We start from the raw sequence: 18,833 nt of genomic DNA, 5'->3' as shown, positions 1-18,833 counted from the left end.
TGCCGCCAGGTGTGGTTCCAGAGGTAAATACAACAAAAGAGGCTCTTCGATAGGCACATGAATCTGCAGAGAATTGAGGGACATGGACATTGTGCAGACATAATGGGTTCGTTTTGGTATGCATTCAATTTCTAGTTTGATTAATTTGGGACAGACACTGTGGAAAACAATCTAAACTAGTAATTAAATGTCTAACTAAACAATGCTCTGTTCTATGTTCTAAAATAGGACTTGGTAATGCTATAGGAGTCCAGCAAAACAACTCAGTTACTAGAAAAGATACAGGAAATTATCTGTAATTCATTTGTACATTTAATTCTTACTTTCCTATGTCATCGTGTGTTATGTGTATGACTGTGCTTTACACCCTGGTCTGGACAAACGTTGTCTCATTTGACAGTATATATGCATATAGTTAAACGACAGTAAACTTGACTTGAAATGATCATTGATCGAACTTGAACTTGAGCTTGATTCTTCCCTCTTGTTCAGTGAACAGTCTCCTCGGGGAGAGACGGAAGGAACAGGGAAAGGAATGGGGAACAAATAGGGAGAGATGGATTCCTTTGCTAAAACGCTAATTCACCCACAGTTTAAAGGGGAGAAGAGTTTCAGAACACACATGGATATTTCCTCCTATGGAGCTCTTGGGGTTACTTTTGCAGAACCAAGTACGTACCTCGCTCCACACCAGCATTGTTCCAAACACAACCTGCAATCCATCAAAGAAGCTGTCTCCGATAATGATGATAGTTGCTCCTCCCGTAGTCCACCCTTCACTTGGGCTAATTGCTTTGATGCATGGCGTGGCTGCTTTGCGAGAGAAAAGACAGAGTTGTTTAGCTCCTCTGGAGACCTCTGATCACGTGTCTGCTCTCCCTCAACCTGCTCTGTGTGACTGGTCTGCCTGTTTCTCTGTTATCTCTTCCCACTTGTACTGCCCTGAAATTCCTTGCATTCATTTGTTAGGGTGTGGACACTGATGGCAAAGGCCTTGAGAATGTGGTGGTAAATTGACTGGTTCTTCAGTGGTTGTCCTTCAGGCCACTGCACATTCTCTGCAACTATAACACTTTATTCTGCATCCTGTTACTGTTTCTCCTTGCACTACTATGTCATGAAATGATCTGTATGGAGGGCAAGCAAAACAAAGTTTTTCCCTGCATCTCGGTGCACATGACAATGATAATCCAATTTACCCATCCAGCACATCAAGATGTCCGCAGAGAAAAGCTGCTGAGACATATTCCAGGCCACAGGAGTATGTGCTGAAGGACTCACAGAGGCTTGGTGCAGCCACCACAGGACTCTGTGGGGAAGGAATGGGACAGTATAGGGCTCTTCCATGACTGAACAGGGAGAGGTCAGGTTGGCTGAGGAAGCCCCTCTATCACTATAGCAGTGTACCACTCCAGGGGGGCCAAATGAGTGATGCATTGGCTTTATTGGTATTGGATTTAAACAGTCTACATCTCAGGACGAGACCCTTTATCGGGAAACGTCACAGTTCATTCCTTTCCTCACTTAAAGTCGAAGCTAGATCTGCATTTTGGACTCCTCTGTCTTTGTTTGAATTAGTTTGAAGTTGCAAAATATAACAAGTGAGATCCTGGTCAACCCTTGTGGAAGTCAAGTGTCTCACCTAATTGATGCACCACAGGTAGTTTAACTAGTCCGAGTGCAAGTCCACTGGAAGCTGAAGAAGATGGCCTGTCCTGGTGTTAAAGGACTGTGTATGTGTAGTGAGGTCATGTTCATGGGTTCACACTACTTCACTACCTTTTTTCTCTCTTATTTGCACTGTTTATTTAACTTTTTAAATATATACTGCATATATACTTACTGTAAATTACAGTTTATTATTATGTATTGTAATGTGCTTCTGCCTCATAACAACAAATTTCACAAGATACGACTGTGATACTCAGCCTAACTCTGACTTTGACTCTGACCTGCTGAGTCCCTCCAGCATTTTGCGTGATTACTCTGGATTTCCAGCATCTGCAAAATCTCTTATCTTTATTGGTTTTAACACTACATAACGCATTGTCTGTGAATGTAAGAATGAAAAGGCATTGCACGATTTATCTGATCAATATTTTATTGTGAATAAAGTTTATTTTGATATATTGGGGGTATCGTGGATAGTCTGGAGGGTTGTCAGAGGTTACAGTGAGACATCGATAGGATGCAGAACTGGGCTGAGAACTGGCAGATGGAGTTCATCCCAGATAAGTGTGAAGTGGTTCATTTCGGTAGGAGGCATAGCTTTAAGATGCTTGGAAGTAGGTACAAGGAGGATGCCAAATGTAAGTTTTTTTTACACAGAGTTGTGGATGTGTGGAATGCACTGCCGGAGACAGTAGAGATGGATATAATAGGGTCTTTTAAGAGACTCTTAGATAGGTACATGGAGATAGAAAAACAGAGGGCTATGTGGTAGGGAAATTCTAAGCAGCTTCTAGAGTAGGTTACACGGTCGGCACAACATTGTGGGCCGAAGGGCCTGTAAGGTGCTGTAGATTTCTATGTTTCTATGATTCTGTGATTAAAATATTACCCAATTTACCAATTTTACTTTGTGGGAGCTTCCTGTGTTTGCCTTGAATGCTATTGATAGAGGAAAGATAGAACTTCAACAGAGGGCAAAGCTCAGGATGATGGCACCTAACGGTGACTCCTTTGCTTCCATCTTCGGAAACAGCTCTATTTCAATCTTTAATATCTCTATTTTTCCTTTTCAGGGTTCTTTTGAAGACCCTGACCTGGAGTTACACACTGACTCCAGTTCATTGAGGAAATGGGACCGCTCGCAGGGTCTCCCGACTGACCACTTTTCGATATGCCAAGGACACAGCCTGGAAGACTAGCGTACCTTCAGGGTGCTGGATTTTTGTGGCTCTGGAGGCGGGCTGACTCGAGGCCGGTGCCGCCATCTGGTGCGTCGTGGGAGACAGAAGATTGAAAGCAGTGAGCTGGCTGCTGGCTGTGTGCCCAGAGACCCGAGTTCTTTGGGCGCAGAGCTCGAAAAAAGCGACGCAACAGACTTTTAACACCATAAATTGCCAAGTTGTTTTGTTATGTCTCCCCTCTCGCTGTGGAACAGGGACACCTTTTTTTCCCTTATTAGAGAGAGGGAGAGAGAGAGAGAGAGCCTGTGGTATGTCAAATACCGAGTGAACGAGTAGTCTTTGGGGTACTGCAAGTCTGTGTCTTTACTGACGCTTTGCTGCACGCTTGACCGCTCGGTTGGGGGGGGGGGTGTCGATGCTTTTTTGCTGGTGGAGGTGCTCGTTGCTTTGCTGCTGCTTATGTGTGGAAGGGGGAAATTGAGGGAAGCTTTGGGGTTCTAACATTTAACTGTCATTCATTCTTTGGGGCACTCCTCTGTTTTCGTGGATGTTTTGTGAAGAAAAATAATTTCAGGATGTATATTGCACACATTTCTCTGACGTTAAATGTACCGATTGAAACCTATTGAAATACTTCAATGGCTGCAAGGACGCTTTGAGGAGTGTTAGTGTTGTGTGGGGGTGTGGCTTATTTGCCATTGAAAGCCGCTTCCATCGTGTTGATTGTCATTAGTTAGTTTAAAAACTGCAGCCGCTCTTCTCATTGTTTGGCTTGAGTGCCGTGGCACCCAGTGTCCAGCTTCAAACACCTCAGGAGTATGAAGAGTAACACATGCAAAAGGTTCGTTCTCTTTCCATTTGTGCCCGGAATCGTTGGGATGGTATGCTCCATACGCACTGTTAACAAAGTATCTGTCTGTTGAATATTTAGTTCTGTAGTTTGGGTGTAAGGGTGGGAGAACTTAAATATGTGGTCAAACTTTTTTACTGTTTGTAAAGAAATGATTAATATACTTATTCACAGTCAGTGTTTCCTGTCTTGCTCACCAAACCCTTGAACCTACTTCAATGTTGCAGTGAAGAGGTAGGGGACAGGAGAATTGTGAGTGCTAGGACTACGCAACCACCTCATAGGGTCCCATGGCTTTTGACCATAAGACAATAAGACATAGGAGCAGAACTAGGCTATTTGGTCTATTGAGTCTGCCCTACATATCAAGGCTGGTTTAGACCATAAGACCATAAGACAAAGGAGCAGAAGTCAGCCATTTGGCCCATCAAGTTTTCTCCACCACTTTATCATGAGCTGATTCATTCTCCCATTTAGTCCCACTCCCCTGCCTTCTCACCATAACCTTTGATGCCCTGAGGATACCTATCAATCTCTGCCTTAAATACACCCAATGACTTGGCCTCCACTGCCGCCCGTGGCAAGAAATTCCATAGATTCACCACCCTCTGGCTAAAAAAATTTCTTTGCATCTCTGTTCTGAATGGGCACCCTTCAATCCTTAAGTCATGCCCTCTCATACTAGACTCCCCCACCATGGGAAACAACTTTGCCACACCCACTCTGTCCATGCCTTTCAACATTCCAAATGTTTCTATGAGGTCTCCCCTCATTCTTCTGAACTCCGAGGAATACAGTCCAAGAGCAGACAAACGTTCTTCATATGTTAACCTTCTCATTCCCGGATTTATTCTAGTGAATCTTCCCTGTACCCTCTCCAGCATCAGCTCATCCTTTCTTAACTAAGGAGACCAAAATTGCCCACAGTACTCCAAGTGAGGTCTTACCAGCGCCTTATAGAGCCTCAACATCACAACCCTGCTCCTATACTCTATTCCTCTAGAAATGAATGCCAACATTGCATTCGCCTTCTTCACCACCAACTCAACTTGGAGGTTAACTTTAATGGTATCCTACACGAGGACTCCCAAGTCCCGTTGCATCTCAGAATTTTGAATTCTCTCCCCATTTGAATAATAGTCTGCCCATTTATTTCTTCTGCCAAAGTGCATAACCATACACTTTCCAACATTGTACTTCATTTGCCACTTCTTTGCCCATTCTCCCAATCTATCCAAGTCTCTCTGCAGAATCTCTGTTTCCTTAGCACTACCGGCCCCTCCACCTATTTTCCTATCATCAGCAAACTTAGCTACAAAGCCATCTATTCCATAATCCAAATTATTAATGTACAACGTAAAAAGAAGCGGCCCCAACACAGACCCCTGTGGAACACCACTGGTAACTGACAGCCAACCAGAATAGGATCCCTTTATTCCCACTCTCTGTTTCCTGCCAGTCAGCCAACACCCTATCCACGTATGTAACTTTCCCATAACTCCATGGGCTCTTATCTTGTTAAGCCACCTCACGTGTGGCACCTTGTCAAAGTCCTTCTGAAAATCCAAATATACAATATCCACTGCATCTCCCTTGTCTAGCCTACTTGTAATTTCCTCAAAAAATTGTAATAGGTTTGTCAGGCAGGATTTTCCTTTAAGGAATCCATGCTGAGTTCTGCCTATCTTGTCATATGCCTCCAGGTACTCCATAACCTCATCCTTGACAATCAACTCCAACAACTTCCCAACCACCGATGTCAAGCTAACAGGTCTATAATTTGCTTTTTGCTCCCTTGCCTTCTTCTTAAATAGCGGAGTGACATTTGCAATTTTCCAGTTCTCCGGAACCATGCCAGAATCTATCGACTTTTGAAAGATCATCGCTAATGCTTCCGCAATCTCCACAGCTACTTCCTTCAGAACACGAGGGTGCATTCCATCTGGTCCGGGAGATTTATCTACCCTTAGACTATTCAGCTTCCTGAGTACTTTCTCTGTCGTAATTGTGACTGCGCACACTTCTCTTCCCTGCCACCCTTGAGTGTCTGGTATACTGTTGATTCATTCCTCAGTGAAGACTGATGCAAAATACTTGTTCAGTTCCTCCACCATCTTCTTATCTCCCATTACAATTTCTCCAGAATCATTTTCTATCAGCCCTATATATACTCTCACCTGTCTTTTACTCTTTATATACTTGAAAAAGTATTTATTATTTATTATTAGTATTTATTAACCCTCTCAACCCCATTCTCCTGCATTCTCTCCGTAACCTTTGATGCCTTTACTAATCAAGATCCTATCGACCTCTGCTTTAAATATACCCAATGACTTTGCCTCCTCAGGTATCTGTGGCAATGGATTCCACAGATTCATCACCCTCTGGCTGAAGAAATTCCTCCTCATCTCTGTTAAAAAAGGACGTTCTTCAATTCTGAGGCTGTGTCCTCTGGTCCTAGAATCCCCTACTATAGGAAATATACTTTTGATGACCGCTCTATCTCGGCCTTTCAATAGTTGGTAGGTTTCAATGAGATTCTCCCCTCCCCCATTTTTCTAAACTCCATCAAGTACAGGCCCAGAGCCATCAAATGCTTTAAGACATTTCTCTCCTCTTCCCTCTCCAAAGTCCTCCAGGAGCACTGATGGAACTTATCTTGAGGCACTCTGCAGCTCGCTGCTCCAAATTATGGTGCAGGGATGAGAGTGATGGAGAAAAGGAGAGGGAGAGAGCGAGGGAGAGAGAGAGAGAGAGAGAGCGCGACTGAGAGAGAGAGAGAGAGAGAGAGAGAGAGAGAGAGAGAGAGAGAGAGAGAGAGAGAGAGTGATGTCTTCCCACAGTCAATAACTAAAGGATGTGATAGCTCAGCGGTTAAATCATGGAGCTATCCTCAGAGCCCTGGGTGATTGATCTGGCACGCTGGCAGCTGGGGAAATTAAGCTCAACTAATTAAGTAAAAATCCGTAATTAAAAATCGAGCGTCACTGATGGTGATTGTGAAACTACCAGGTTCTCATAAAAACACATCTGGTCCATTACTGCCCTTCAGGGAAAGAAGTCTGTCATCCTTACCCGGAATGGCCGCATACACTCAGTGGCCACTTTATTAGGCACACCTGCTCATCAATGCAAAGATCTAATCAGCCAATCATGTGGCAGTAACTCAATACCATAAAGCATGCAGACATGGTCAAGAGGCTCAGTTGATATTCACATCAAACATCAGAATGGGGAAGAAAAGCAATCATAGTAACTTTGACCATGGAATGATTGTCAGCGCCAGACGTGTCAGAAACTGCTGATCTCTCAGTCTGTGATGGTCATTAATGCAAATGACGTATTTCACTGTCTGTTTCGATATACACGTGACAAATAAGGCTAATAAAAAAAATCAAAGACCCCACCCACCCCAGACATTCTCTCTTTTCTTCTCTACCATCGGCAAAAGATACAAAAACCCGAAATCATGTACCACCAGGCTCAAGGACAATTTCTGTTCCCCTGTTATCAGACTCTTGAATGGACAAAAAGATGGACGTTTGATCTCACAACCAATCTTGTTATGATCTTGTACTTTATCGTTTACCTGCACTGCATTTTCTCTGTATCTTTTAAAATTTATTTTTCATTATCGTTTTACCTTGTCCTACCTCACTGCAATCTGAGCTTTGTAAAGAAGGCAAGCTTTTCATTGTATCTCGGTACATGTGACAATAATGAACCAATGCCAATAGCATTTGAATGCAGCCCATGGGCTGTGAATTCAGTAACGTCACCAGAGACCACAGACCCCAACGCACTTTGATTTGTTTATTGATTCTAACTGAGCACCTCGCTGGTAAATCTGCACAGAGCAAGCCTTTATTTCATTCTGCTTTTCTATGACATTTGTTTTTGTTAATTGGATAGTGGGCACTTCTCTTCAGGCAGATAGATTCTCGTTTTTAACCATCACCTTTCTTTCCCAGGAGGGCTGCGAGGATTGCTAGGAAGAAATAATACCCAGCATATAACCTTTCACAATCCCTTCTGAAAGTTGGTTAGATTAAACAGACTCCACAGAACAGAACAGGAAAACTCCTTTAGTTTAATAAAAGGAATGTTGGATATATTCATCTGGGGGTCTAGAGACAGACTTACAATATTGGTATTGGTTTATGTATTGTCATGTGGACTGAGATAAAGGTTTACATCACGCATTAAAAGATACACATTATGGGGAGCATAGCGCAGTGGCAGAGCATTTGACTGCGGATCGAAACATCCCTAGTTCAAATCCAGCCAGTTCTCATCCTGGATGGTTCTTTTCGTTTACCCGTTGGATGGCTATGATCCAGGTTGATGGCAGTAGGCAGAATAACAGTTCAGCATAAACTAGCTGGGCTGAAGAGCCACTTTCAGTGCAGTCATACGCGATGACAGTGAGTGAGTGCAGTGTAGCAGTTTGCACGATGTTATTATGGTGCGATAGAGTTTGGAGTTCGGTTCTGGCGCTGCCTGTACGGAATTTGTACATTGTCCCCATGACTGTGTGTGTCTCCTCCGGGTGCTCTGGTTTCCCCCCGCAGTCCAAAGACTTATGGGTTAGTGGGTCAATTGTTCTTTGTAAATTCTCTGGTGATTAGGCTAGGGCAAAATAGGTGGATTGCTGAGTGGTGCAGCTCGTTGGGCCAGAAGGACCTGTTCAAACGCTGTATCCCTAAATAAATAAGTTCAAAGTTCAAAGTACGTATACAGTATACAGCCTCGGGATTCAGCTTCCCACAGACAGCCACAAAACAAAGAAACACCAGAGAACTCATTTAAAGAAAACTCCCACACAACAAGGCCATCAGATGGGCGAAGAAAAGAAAATATCACGCAAACAGCAAAAGTCAAACAGGTAACAGACAAAACATTGAACATCAAACTGTAGACTTCCCAAAAGTGAGTCCACAGCCACCAGCTGCTGCAGCGAGCGAAGCCAGCCCGGAGGCTGAAAGCTGCGGCCACAGCTTCCAAGTCAGTCAGTTCAGTGCCCCGTCAATAGCAGCAGACCTTGATCAAATCGTCCAAATGAGAAACCGCCTTCAGCACTGAGCACATTAAACATCAAACCGCAGCTGAAAGTGAGTCCACAGCCACAAGCCACGAGCCTCTGAGGTGATCGAACCATACAGCATGGGACCTCCAGAACTCCAGCACCTTCCATCGGCAGCAGCGAGAGAGAGAGGGAGACCGGTCAAACTCTGCAAGACTGCACTGAACACCCGTTCACTTTCCGCTCTCGTCCTCGTTGATTTTAATCTTGCTCGATGCTTTAGTTTGCACAGAGCAACAGAACTGACCATGAGCTAGTGTGGATTCCATTTGGAATCGATGCCAAGTATCGATTAGATGAGATGCCAACTCGTCTAAATGTTATGCTATGCAAGTCAGTCACAAAGTTAAACCAATCAACACGACATATAACATGAATGGACAGATTCTTGAAACAGTCACACACTACCCATACCTTGGTGTTGAAAGGATCTTAACTAGATCTTATCTTATCTTAATCTTACCCACATCAATCAGATTACAGGCAAAGCAAATAAAGTGCTGGGTAGCCTGAGAAGAAACCTCCACTCATGTAGTAAATCTGTCAAGGACATGGCATTTAAGATAATCGTCCGTCCAAAGGTTGAGTATTGCGCGGCCCTAAGGGATCCCCATCAAGCTAACAATAAGAAGTCCATCGAAAAACTCCAACGCCGTGCAGCTCGCTTTGTGTTAAACGATTACAGCAGGAAATCCAGTCTCACCAACATGCTCTCTAACCTTCAATGGGAACCACTTGAAAACTGACTCATTAAACTACGGTTAATTTTCATTTTCAAAGAAGTTCACACCATCACTCCATCAAACATCCAAATTCGACTCGACAGCAGACTGGACCTCACATATTGGAAGCTCTTTCATTCAATAAGATTTGCTGCCAGTACCCCATCTACCCAAGATCAACAAGAGAGCGGAATCTTCTGCCGCCAGACCTGCGCAGCATTTCTGACATTAATATTTTTAAAGATAGACTCAATCAAATTGATTTAGGGGATCTAGTCAAAAAAGCTTACTTTACAACTTAACTCCCACGCCATTCACATTGACTGCGCGTTCTAACAGCCGTCTGGCAGTGCTTGCACAGTACCAAGCAGAAACAGAAGCAGAGGTACACTCCCAGCAATGGCCATCGCTGCACTCCACGCCAAGTACCCCAGGAGATCGCAGAAGTGCCAAATACTTCAGTTGGCCCAAAAATACTTTCTTAACAGGGAAATTACAGGCAGGAATTGATCCCATTTCAGAAGAAGAAGTATATTTTGAAGAAGAAAAAGAGTATCAGGTGGTCTTCTAAGCTGTCACTGTTAGGCATTGGCACCATCATGCCGGAATAAAATACATAAATACAATTTTAAAAAATTGTTTCCTGCCATCAAGAAAGCGTGTGCCATATGTAAATACAGCAAGGTTGTAAAAAGAAATCAGTATGCAGAATATAGTTTTACAGTTACAGAGAAAAGTGCAGGGCAGGTAGGCAATTAAAAGCCATGATGAGGTAGACTGGGAGATCAGTGATTCATCTATATACTCATGGGAGGTCTGTTCAATAACCTGATGACAGCAGGGTGGAAACTGTCTTTGCGTCTGGTGGTGCATGCTTTCAGGGCTTTGTATCTTCCTCCCAGCCGGATGAGAGACAATAATCAGGGTGCAATGGGTCCTTGATTATGTTCTTCATAACAATGTAAGTTCTGATGGAAAACATTAACACAAGAGATTCTGCAGATGAGGGGAACACAGAGCAAAACACACACAAAATGATGGAGGAACCCAACAAGTCAGGAAGGGGAGTATGGAAGGGAATAAGCAGCTGACATTTCCGTTTGAGACCTTTCATCAGGAGTCTCTTGTAGACTTATTAATTACTTTCAGGTGTGGGCACGTGGCCAAGTGGTTAATGCATTCAACTAGCGACCTGAAGGTCGTGAGTTCGAGCCCTGGCCGAGGGAACGTGTTGTGTCCTTGAGCAAGGCGCTTAATCACGTATTGCTCTGCGACGACACTGGTGCCAAGCTGTATGGGTCCTAATGCCCTTCCCTTGGACAACATCGGAGTCGTGGAGAGGGGAGACTTGTAGCATGGGCAACTGCTGGTCTTCCATACAACCTTGCCCAGGCCTGCGCCCTGGAGAGTGAAGACTTTCCAGGCGTAGATCCATGGTCTCGCAAGACTAACGGATGCCTTCAGGTCTTCTCTCAGCCACTGACACTCTAGAGAAAACAACTGAAGTTTGTCCAACCTCTCTTTATAGCTAATACTTTCTATTCCAAGCAGACGATAAATGTGTGACCATGCCCTACAGCAAGAATGTCTCAGAAATGGCAGCTTCATTGCTCAAACCTTAGGGCATCACAATCACCCATAAACTAACAGCAACTTGAAGGAAGCTTGTCTCAAGAACCAAGGTACCGGTAAAGACAACCGACAAAAGTAATGTGGTGTACAGGATCACCTGTGGAGACTGCAACAAGGTCTACGTCGGCCAGACAGGATGTAAACTTGCAACTCGCTTATGGGAACACAAACTGGCAGTACGGAGAGATGATCCACTGTCACTGATCTTGAAGACAGAGAAAGGACACTGTGGAGGTTCTGGTGCAGACAAACATGAAGCAGGCATGAGAATTTTTAGAAATGTGGTTCTTTTCTGATAATTTCGTAAACAAACATATTAAAATAGACACTTCGTATGAACGCCTAAGAGCCAAAGAAACGAGAGCCAATAGAATTCAAAGGTCAATTGAAGGAGTAGCCAATCAGGACTGGGGCAAGCGAATGGGGGGGCCTATAGAAACATGAGCACTCTCGGAGAGAAACACCAACACTGAGGATGTCAGCTCAACTGACGATGAAACATCTACAAGCTAACTGCCAAGCTCAGCAAACACCAAAGACGATAAACCTCTTCTTCAACCTCTCCAAATCCTCCACATCCTTCCCATGATAAAGTTCAAAGTCCATTTTATTATTAAAGTGTGTATACATTATACAACCCTCAGATTCGTCTCCTAGCAGGCAGCCACGACACGAAAGAACCCAGAAACAAACCTCATACACATGAACAAAGACTGTCTAACTCCCAATGCACAGAGAATAAAAAAAACTCAATAAGAAAATAAAAGAATAAAATAACCCTTAAAAAAGACCGTTGAACACGACGTAATGAAAAAAAAAGTCATGCCAACAGTAACCGCAAGCAACTAGCGTTTCTGAACTGAAGTCTGCAAGAGAGAGTCCCATAGTTCAGTAGAGAGCAGAGTGACCATCGTGGAGCAGCAATCTTAATTGGCCCGCACCTCGGCTCGGGCCCCGACACCCTGACCTTTCTGACACCTTGACCTTTTCAATCTGGCCCAGCTCCATCGGAATATCGGGTTCTACCGCTTCAAGCAGCGATCTGAACTGGCCCGTACCTCGACACCCTAACCTTTTCGATCTGGCCGGGCACTTAACTCTTTGTCTCAACAGCAGGTTCTGCTGCTTGGATATGCCGGACTTCCCCGCTTCGATCCTGCCTGTAAATCTCCATCTGGCACCTGGACCCCGTGTCTTCGATTCGGCCTGTGCCCAATATTTCATGCTCTTCCACACTCTCGGCAATGGGCCTGCCACCTCGCCTCATCTCAGTTCCGCCACATTGAATTGCCTCCCAAGTCCAAAGGGAAGTTACAGACTATTACTTGTGATGACCGTTTGACAGAAAAAATCTGGTTAACAAACTATTTAGTTGCTGTCCTTGTTTCGTTAGCCACCAGCCAGAAGTCGCAGAGGTTCACCAGCACCATCTTAACCATAAATGTTGAAGTAGAGTCTTGGAAGTCGGGTGACTGGAAGTGAATGCTATACTCCAGACTCAGACTGACCAGAGTTGTCGAATCTGGTTGATCGTTTACCTCAGTCCCTTTTTTTCCGCAGGAGTCCCATATCTGTGGATGTAACGGGCGTTACTTAGCTGATAATAAAAGAGGCATTTATTTCCTCTGTTATACGTTGATCTTTATGTGCAAAGTTATCTCTGAATTTCCAGCAATGCCCCCTAATATCTGCACACATTGTTTCCTACTACACGGCTTGATCTACGAAGAGGATATAAAGTTTCACTCCATCTCAACCATCTGCTCCTTTATCTGCAAAACAGTTGCTGGTATGTAACTGAAGCTTCACTTGCTCTTCCTGATGATGGATTGCTTCAGAGCTTCAAAAAATCTGCCTGTCTTGCACTGAGATTGAAATTGTTAAATGGCTTCCAATACTCTCTCAACCTCGAGGAGGTCTTCATATTCTTCACAGGGTCAAGAACACATAGCTGGGAACGTGGGGCTACATACATTCAGTGGACACTTTATTAGGTACACCTGCTCATTAATGCAATTATAGTATTTAATCAGCCAATAACGTGGCAGCAACTCAATGCATAAAACATGGTCACAGTTGTTGTTCACACCAAATGTCAGAATGGGGAAGAAATGTGATCTAAGTGATTTTGACCGTGGAATGACTGAAGGTGACAGATGGGGTGATTTGAGTATCTCAGAAACTGCTGATCTCCTGAGATTTTCATGTACAGCAGTCTCTAGAGTTTACAAAGGATGGTGTAAAAAAAACTAAAAAAAAATTCAGTGAGTGGCTGTTCTGTGGGCAAAAACACCTTATTAATGAGAGAGGTCAGAGGAGAATGGCCAGGCTGGTTCAAGCTGACAGGAAGGGGACAGTAACTCAAATAACCATGCGTTACAACAGTGGTGTGCAGAAGAGCATCTCTGAATGCAGAACAGGTTGAAATTTGAAGTGGACGGGCTACAGCAGCAGAAGACCGCTCTGGGATGAAACGTGTAGCTAACTAAGTGGCCACTGAGTGCATTTCGGTCAAAGAGCTGTCCCTAATCCAGCCAGTCCAATGGCCACCTGCTTTTCTCTGTGGTGCTGCTGGAAGTGAACTGAGGGAATGCTCACTTCAGATTTTCCACTGATCCCTCCCACACTGGAGAAGTGCCAAAGCTCCTCTGAGTCTCAGCAACATTCTTACTTTCTTCCGCAAGCCGTGTGATATTTTACAGTTGCTTTTGGCATGCCTTGGCTTCCTTCTCCGACTCTGCCAAGGAGAGGAATCCTACTTTCATCAGACTCGTGAAAATAAACTGCTTGGCTGCAGTGCAAAATAAACACAGTGATCAGCTCTTGTGAGGTAAACAGTCTGATGTCGTTTATAATGAGTCAATATTTCACCCACTTCTTGAATCTCTTAACTGCCTTCTGGTGGAAAAGAGGGATTAGCCAGCAGGGTTTTATGTGTTGTGTTTGTGTCTTTGTATGTATTCATGCATTTGCTTTCATGTCTTTAGAGACGTTTAGAGATACAGTTCAGTAACAGGCCCTAATGCTCAACTAGCCTGCGATACTCAGCTACACCCAAATGACCAATTACAGGATTAAGCCATCAATCGATGGAATGTGGGAGGAAACCAGAGAACCCAGAGGAAACCCACGCAGTCATGGGGAGAACATGTCAACTTCGAACAGACAGCGGCAGAACTGAACCCAAGTTGCAGGTGCTGTAATAGCGTTATGCTAATCACTACACAACCATACTACAACGAAGGAAGCTATTGGCCAGTTAAGCTGACGTGTGTGTGTGTGTGTGTGTGTGTGTGTGTGTGTGTGTGTGTGTGTGTGTGTGTGTGTGTGTATTTGTGTGTATATGTGTTTGCATATATGTTTATATGTGTGTGTACTTGTATATATGTGTTTGTGCTTGATATTACATTTGTGAGAGTACAAATATTCAGTCTTTGCATACTTTTCTGGATGATAGACCTCACCAGTTCCCCACCACGACTACCCTCCTCCGGTTGGTGGAACTGGTTCTCACACTCAATAACTTCTCTTTTGGCTCTTCCCATTTTCTTCAGTCCAAGGGTGTAGCTATGGGAATTCACATGGGCCCTAGCTATGCCTGCCTCTTCGTTGGTTATGTGGAACAGTCTGTGCTCCAAACCTATTCTGGTACTGCTCCCCAACTTTTCCTTCGGTACATTGACGACTACATTGGTGCTGCTTCCTGCACCCATGCTGAGCTCATCAATTTTATCGACTTTACTTCAAACTTCCACCCAGCCCTCAAATTCACTTGGTCTATCTCGGACACTTCTCTCTCCTTTCTCGATCTCTCAGTCTCCATCTCTGGAGACAGACTGTCCACTGACATCTTCCACAAGCCCACTGACTCTCATAATTACCTCAACTATACCTCTTCCCACCCCGCCACATGCAAAAATGCTATTCCCTATTCCCAGTTCCTCCGTCTCCGCTGCATCTGCTCCGAGGATGAGGTTTTCCGTTCCAGGACATCTCAAATGTCCTCTTTCTTTAAGGATCGTGGTTTCCCTTCTGCTGTCATCAATGATGCCCTCACCCGCATCGCCTCCATTTCCCGCACTTCGGCTCTCACCCCATCCTCCCGCCACCACAACAGGGACAGAGTTCCCCCTGTCCTCACCTACCACCCCACTAGCATCCGGATCCAACACATTATCCTCCGCAACTTCCGCCACCTTCAACAGGACCCCACAACTAAGCACATCTTTCCCTCTCTACCCCTCTCCGCCTTCCGCAGGGATCGGTCCCTCCGCAACTCCCTGGTCCACACGTCCCTCCCCACGGATCTCTCACCTGGCACTTATCCCTGTAAGTGCAAGTGTTACACCAGTCCCGACACCTCCTCTCTCGCCACCATTCAGGGCCCCAAACAGTACTTCCACGTGAGGCAACACTTCACTTGTGAGTCTGTTGGGGTCATCTTTTGCATCCGGTGCTCCCAGTGCGGCCTCCACTACATTGGCGAAACCCAACGCAGATTGGGGGACCGCTTCGTTGAGCAACTCCGCTCCGTCCGCCAAAACAGACAGGATCTCCCAGTAGCCACCCACTTCAACTCTGCTTCCCATTCCCATTCACATATGTCCATACATGGCCTCCTCTACTGCCATGATGAGGCTAAACTCAGGTTGGAGGAGCAACACCTCATATACTGTCTAGGTAGTCTCCAGCCCCTTGGTATGAACATAGAATTCTCTTCCGGTATTTCCCTCCCCCTCCCTTCCCCTATCCCTATGTCACTCTGCCCCCTCCCCCAGCTGCCTACCACCTCCCTCTTGGTTCCACCTCCCTCTACTACCCATTGTGTTTTCCCCTATCCTTTCTTCACCTTTCCTGCCTATCACCTCCCTGCCTCCTTTCCCCCACCCCTTTATCTTTCCCCTTACTGGTTTTTCACCTGGAACCTACTGGCCTTCTCCTTCCCATCCTTCCCCCACCTTCTTTATGGGGCCTCTGCCCCTTCCCTCTTCAGTCCTGACGAAGGGTTCCGGCCCGAAATTGTGACCGATCTTTTCCACGGATGCTGCCGGACCTGCTGAGTTCCTCCAGCGTGTTGTGAGTGTTGCTTTGACCCCAGCATCTGCAGACTATTTTGTGTTTATGCATACTTTTTTTGTTTAAGAGTGTGTGCACGTGTCCCTATGTTTGTTTGAGAGAGTGCATATAATTGTGCATGTGTACTTTTGTGTGTGTGCGTGTGTGTGTGTGTGTGTGTGTGTGTGTGTGTGTGTGTGTGTGTGTTTGTACAGCTGCAGCTCACCAAGAATCCTCAGACAGCACCTTCCAAACTGACCACCTCTCCCAGCTAGAAGGATATGGGTAGCAAAAGCTCGGGGAAAATCTCTGGAAGTTACTCTCCAAACCACACATGATCCTGACTTAGAAATGTATTGCTGTTCCTTCACCCTCACTGGGTGAAAATCCTGTGATTCCCTCCCTACAGCAAAGTGGGTCTACCCACACCCCAAGGACGGCAGCAGTTCACGAAGACAGCTCACCACCACCCTCTCAATGGCAACTAGGGATGAGCATGGCATCATGCTAATGGCATGCTGGCCTTCATAACAAGGGGAATTGAGTATAAGAGCAAAGAGGTCCTTCTGCAGCTGTGCAGGGCCCTGGTGAGACCACACTTGGAGTACTGTGTGCAGTTTTGGTCTCCAATTTTGAGGAAGGACATTCTTGCTATTGAGGGAGTGCAGCTTAAGTTCACAAGGTTAATTCCCGGGATGGCGGGACCGTCATATGTCGAAAGATTGGAGCGACCGGGCTTGTATACCCTGGAATTTAGAAGGCTGAGAGGGGATCTTATTGAAACATATAAGATTATTAAGGGATTGGACACGCTGGAGGCAGGAAGCATGTTCCCGCTGATGGGTGAGTCCAGAACCAGAGGCCACAGTTTAAGAATTAGGAGTAGGCCATTTAGAACGGAGTTGAGGAAAAACTTTTTCACCCAGAGAGTGGTGGATATATGGAATGCTCTGCCCCATAAGGCTGTGGAGGCCATGTCTCTGGATGCTTTCAAGAAAGAGATGGATAGAGCTCTTAAAGAAAGCGGAATCAAAGGTTATGGGGATAAGGCAGGAATGGGATACTGATTGTGGATGATCAGCCATGATCACAGTGAATGGTGGTGCTGGCTCAAAGGGCCGAATGGCCTACTCCTGCACCTATTGTCTATTGCCTATAGCAATAAATCACTGGATCAACCTGTCAAATCCACATCCTTTGAATGAATTAAAAATAAATGTCTATGTGCCCACGTACACCCAGAGTCCTCGTTCTTAGGTACCCCTGTACTCCTGCTTGTTAATGCAAATATCTAATCAGCCAATCATGAAATAAAAGCATGCAGACATGGTCAAGAGGTTCAGTTGTTAAAAACAAAATGAAAGAAAATCTGCAGATGCTGGAAGTCCAAGCAACAGACATAAAATGCTGGAGGAACTCAGCAGGCCAGGCAGCATCGATGGAAAAGAGTAAATATTCGGCGTTTCAGGCCGAGAACCTTCAACAGAACCAGTTATTGTTGTTTAGACCAAACATCAAAATAGGGAAGGCATGTGTTATAAGTGACTTTGACCATGGAATGATTGTTGGTGCCAGACAGGATGGTTTGAGTATCTCAGAAACTGCTGATCTCCTGAGATTTTCATGCACAACAGTCTCTTGAGTTGACGGAGAATGGAGCGGGGAAAAAAAACATCCGGTGAGTAGCAGTTCTGTGGGTGAAATTGCCTTGTTAATGAGAGAGGTCAGAGGATAATGGCCAGACTGGTTCAAGCTGACAGGAAGGCGACAGTAACTCAAATAACCACACGTTACAACAGTGGTGTGCGGAAGAGCATCTCTGAACACACACCACGTTGAACCTCGAAGTGGACGGGCAACAGCAGCAGTAGGTTAGTGTGGGATTAGTGTAAATGGATGGGTTGATGGTTGGTGTGGCCTCAGTGAGCTAAAGGACCTCATTCACTTCATGACTTTAAAATTTCAATGGGGCAACCTGTCACACTGTAAGGTTCGACTGGGTGAAATTACTCCAAGACAGCTGTCAGTCAGAGGGCTTTTTGAACTCCTCTTGGGCAGTTACTATGATACCATTTCTGATGCTAGATTTTAACTCCTGGGACTTCAGAGTCCTTGTGCAGGATTCCCTGAAGGATAACTGGCAGGTTGAGTCGGTGGTAAGGAAGGCAAATGCAAATTTAGCATTCATTTTGAGAGGACTAGAACATAAAAGCAAGGATGTAATTCTGAGGCTTTATAAGGCATTGATCGGAGCTCACTTGGAGTATTGCAAGCTGTTTTGGTCCCCTTGTCTGGCACTGGAGAAGATCCAGAGGGGTTCACAGGAATGAGGGGCGTATTATGGCTTTGCTCCTGTACTCCCTGGAGTTTAGAAATAATGGTGCGGGGGTGGGGGGGAAGATCTCATTGTAACCTATCAAATATTGAAAAGCCCAGATAGCGTGGGTGTGGAGAGGAGCCTAGGACTAGAGGGCACAGCCTCAGAAAAGAGGGATGTCTATTTAGAACAGAGATTAGGAGGGAAGTCTTTAGCCAGAGGTTGGTGAATCTGTGGAATTTGTTGTCATAGGCTCTTGATTAGTCAGGATGTCAAATGTTACAGGGAGAAGGCAGGAGAATGGGGTTGAGAGGGATATTAA

The 18,833-nt window shown here is 45.1% G+C and overlaps 1 protein-coding gene across 4 annotated transcripts in view; it reads right to left on the bottom strand.

Annotated features, from left to right (window-relative positions):
• Positions 1-18,833, bottom strand: part of LOC140196863 (transcription factor COE3-like) — a 498,386-nt gene that overhangs the window by 111,554 nt on the left and 367,999 nt on the right. For 2 of the 4 annotated variants that reach the window (XM_072256750.1, XM_072256752.1), the window contains exon 9: positions 680-813. In XM_072256750.1, coding sequence (XP_072112851.1) covers positions 680-813 — 134 coding nt within the window. The remainder of the gene's footprint in view (positions 1-679; positions 814-18,833) is intronic. The other 2 variants (XM_072256751.1, XM_072256753.1) reach the window with 1 other exon arrangement.

The sequence above is a fragment of the Mobula birostris genome, chromosome 4, assembly GCF_030028105.1.
Source record: "Mobula birostris isolate sMobBir1 chromosome 4, sMobBir1.hap1, whole genome shotgun sequence".
Classification (NCBI taxonomy): Eukaryota; Metazoa; Chordata; class Chondrichthyes; order Myliobatiformes; family Myliobatidae; genus Mobula; species Mobula birostris.
The sequence above is the reverse complement of the archived record's forward strand: the minus strand, read 5'-3'. Positions and strand labels throughout refer to the sequence as shown.